The following is a 2,797-nucleotide window of genomic DNA, read 5'->3' on the forward strand; positions in this document are numbered from 1 at the left end:
ACAATAGACGATAATTTCTCTGTGAACAAAATAAGACATCACCACAGACATTCTGTCGGTCCGATATGCTGCTAAAGTTATAAAGGAATCCATCAAAGTAAGTCATTTACTCCGTGTATCACCGATTCCAAAAATAAAGAAAAACATTAAAGCGCAGTGTTCGCTCAACGAACATACCCGTCAGATTTAGTCTAACAAAAACCTAAGTGTGACCCACCTTACACTATAAAATATGCAAGAAACAGAAAATTACAGAAAAATATTTGCAAAATACAACAGGGCTCATAGCTTAAAGTATATTCTAAAGAATGTAGCGATAATGAAGATTCAGACCACCTCAACCAAAGATTGTGAGTCCGTTTGCAGCGCGCCAAATCTAAACGTCGCACCAAATTATTATGGAAAGACGTTTTTCACAATCTTTGAAACGTACCATAGTAAAAGCTTCAACCAAAATAAATTTACCTCCTCACATATTCGTACCGACAGTCATACTTCCATCTTACAAACTAAAAGAAAAACAGTGTCAAGTGCTGCTAATACAGAGCAACATCATTCTTCTTTGTCCTTGAAGCCACTTGTGCGTGGTATACATTTTCCCAAGTTATGGGAAGGAGCACTCAACAATATACACTAATTAGCTTTCACAATGAGTTTGTTTCAACACTAAAACGAAACGTAACAGAATATGCAGCGCAGATATCTGTCTCACTAGATTTTCAAATGTATCACATTTCGGTTTCCACCCGGAATTAATGCTTGGCAACGTCATTGCCGTAAGGAACGGAGAACAGAGACACTAACCTCTATCCTACATGAAAAAACAGAAAATAAAAACCACTAACCGCAGTTGTGCTGTAATAACTTGAAATATGAAGAAGGAAGCACTAGTTTTGCGTAGAAATCCCTTTTGTTTTTTAGCAAAACAGCTATTTTGATTAGAATAGTTATTAGAGATAGTGTACGTGGGAAGAATGCGAGAAAATATTTTCGCTTACAGTAGTTCAGAGAAAATTAACTTCGATTTGGGTCCTTCCAGAAAAAAAATGTGATCTTATTTAGCACAGTCCGTTTAACGGCAGAGGTGGTTGCGTTTTGGGAAGGTCCCATCACGCTAACCCCTCAAGTTTGTTCATTTCGATCTTCTTTTCCAAAAATACACTACCCTACGTAGAGATTATCTGTCTTTGAACAGTGCAAAAGCGGGATTCTGATATGTCGATGAGGTAGGGCCAACCTAAAACTGAAGCAGCTGTGTGTGAGTGTGCTGACCATAAGGCTTCGAGAGACTCGCTTGTTGTCCATTCTGGCACCCGACACCATCCCTTCCCCAGAGTCCTTTTCACTACTAATTGGTCTGTGTACGCGTGCGTTGAACGGCCCCATTCGAGCCGCCACGATGGCCGCCACAGCTGGCTCCCGAGAGTCGCCTCTCCTAACGCTAGAGCCTCTAAGTCGACTGGGCGGTACGCAGGCCTGCTGCAGGGCGCCAGTCGGTGGACTTGAAAGGGAAATCATAGGGTTTCTACCTCGAGGGAAACAGCCGAACCCACGCGGGTCGCGGGTCGGGCTGCCTCCCCGAGGGGCGGCTGGCGATTAATGGTTAATGGTTATTTGTAGTGTGTCGTCGCCCCGACACTCGCTATTCGCACGACGCGGCGCTCGGGGCAAGTGTTTTGCAAAAGCGGCGGATACGCGTGGTACAGTCCACGTCAACATTTACAAAGGTACACATTGTTCGGCGGCGTGCGAAGCGGGCGGCGGCGCGGACCGCAGGGGGGCTGTACATAAATTGCGTCATTTTTAGAGCATGCGGCACACTTTTCGCGCCATTCTAATTGAGTTGAAGGTTCATTCACATAAGAGTATCCGACGCTTTCAGATAGAAGCCCGATCTGGATAAATTCGAATCATCGAGGGGAACGTCTATCACGGCTTTCCCTCCCACCAAAACGCCTCTGTTGTCAACCCTGAGCTCAACTAAAGTGCCTTGAAAAGGGTACCCCACCATTTAGAAATAAAGTAATCTGTGTGCGCCCCCCGGATTCGAGCGTCTTCCGTCCGTCTGCGTCGCGGCGCCGACGGCGGGGCGTGGTGGAGGCGCCGCGACGCACAAGGCCGGGGCGCCGGCGGGTCCCGGGGCTGACGGCGAAGCCTGCGCCTCACGCCTTGCGCTCCTCGTGGGCCTTCTTGACGATGGCCAGCTTGGAGTGCGGGTCCGAGACGGGCAGGCCGACGTAGGGTGGGTCCCGGGTGCCGTGCAGCATCAGCGTCCACTCCCGGATGAAGCCGGCCTGCGGCTTCTGCGAGTTGAAGCTCACCTAAAGGAGAGAGAGACGCATATTGACCGACGCCGCAAAAAATTAAATAGGTTGTCGCAAATTTACAACACATTTTTTAAAATAAAAATTACAAAATATGTTGTAGATTTACGAGGATATTAAATGTCGTTGCTCACCTCGAGCAGCCACGTGCCGTGGGGGTACTCGCCCCACGTGTGCGTCGTCATGAAGGGCCACTTGGTGAAGCCGTCCCGGTGGTCGTCGTCGTTGACGCGCTTGCTGAGGATCATGGAGCGCGTGCCCATGGGCGAGGTGAGGAAGAGCTCCACGTCGCCGCGGCGGGTCGCGTTGAGCGAGATGACGGCCTGCACGTGCTCCAGGTATCGCACCTCCGTGTCGGAGCCGGCGCACGCGTTCGTGTTGATCTTGAGCAGCACGGACCGGTCGCTAGGGATTTCCCTGTGGGAAAAGAAAATGGTATTTTTTAGTAATTTGGTTTAAACAAATGATTTTTT

The 2,797-nt window shown here is 48.6% G+C and overlaps 1 protein-coding gene across 1 annotated transcript in view; it reads right to left on the minus strand.

Moving 5' to 3' along the window:
* Nucleotides 1-308: 308 nt before the first annotated feature.
* The window catches only part of LOC127749951 (neuroendocrine convertase 2-like), a gene marked incomplete in the record, with an annotated part of 33,590 nt that continues 31,101 nt past the window's right edge, over nucleotides 309-2,797 (minus strand). Inside the window, 2 exon segments of the mRNA XM_052270125.1 lie at nucleotides 309-2,321; nucleotides 2,459-2,741. Coding sequence (XP_052126085.1) covers nucleotides 2,163-2,321; nucleotides 2,459-2,741 — 442 coding nt within the window.

Source organism: Frankliniella occidentalis, unplaced genomic scaffold, assembly GCF_000697945.3.
Source record: "Frankliniella occidentalis isolate FOCC.00 unplaced genomic scaffold, Focc_3.1 Scaffold111, whole genome shotgun sequence".
NCBI classification, from domain to species: domain Eukaryota; kingdom Metazoa; phylum Arthropoda; class Insecta; order Thysanoptera; family Thripidae; genus Frankliniella; species Frankliniella occidentalis.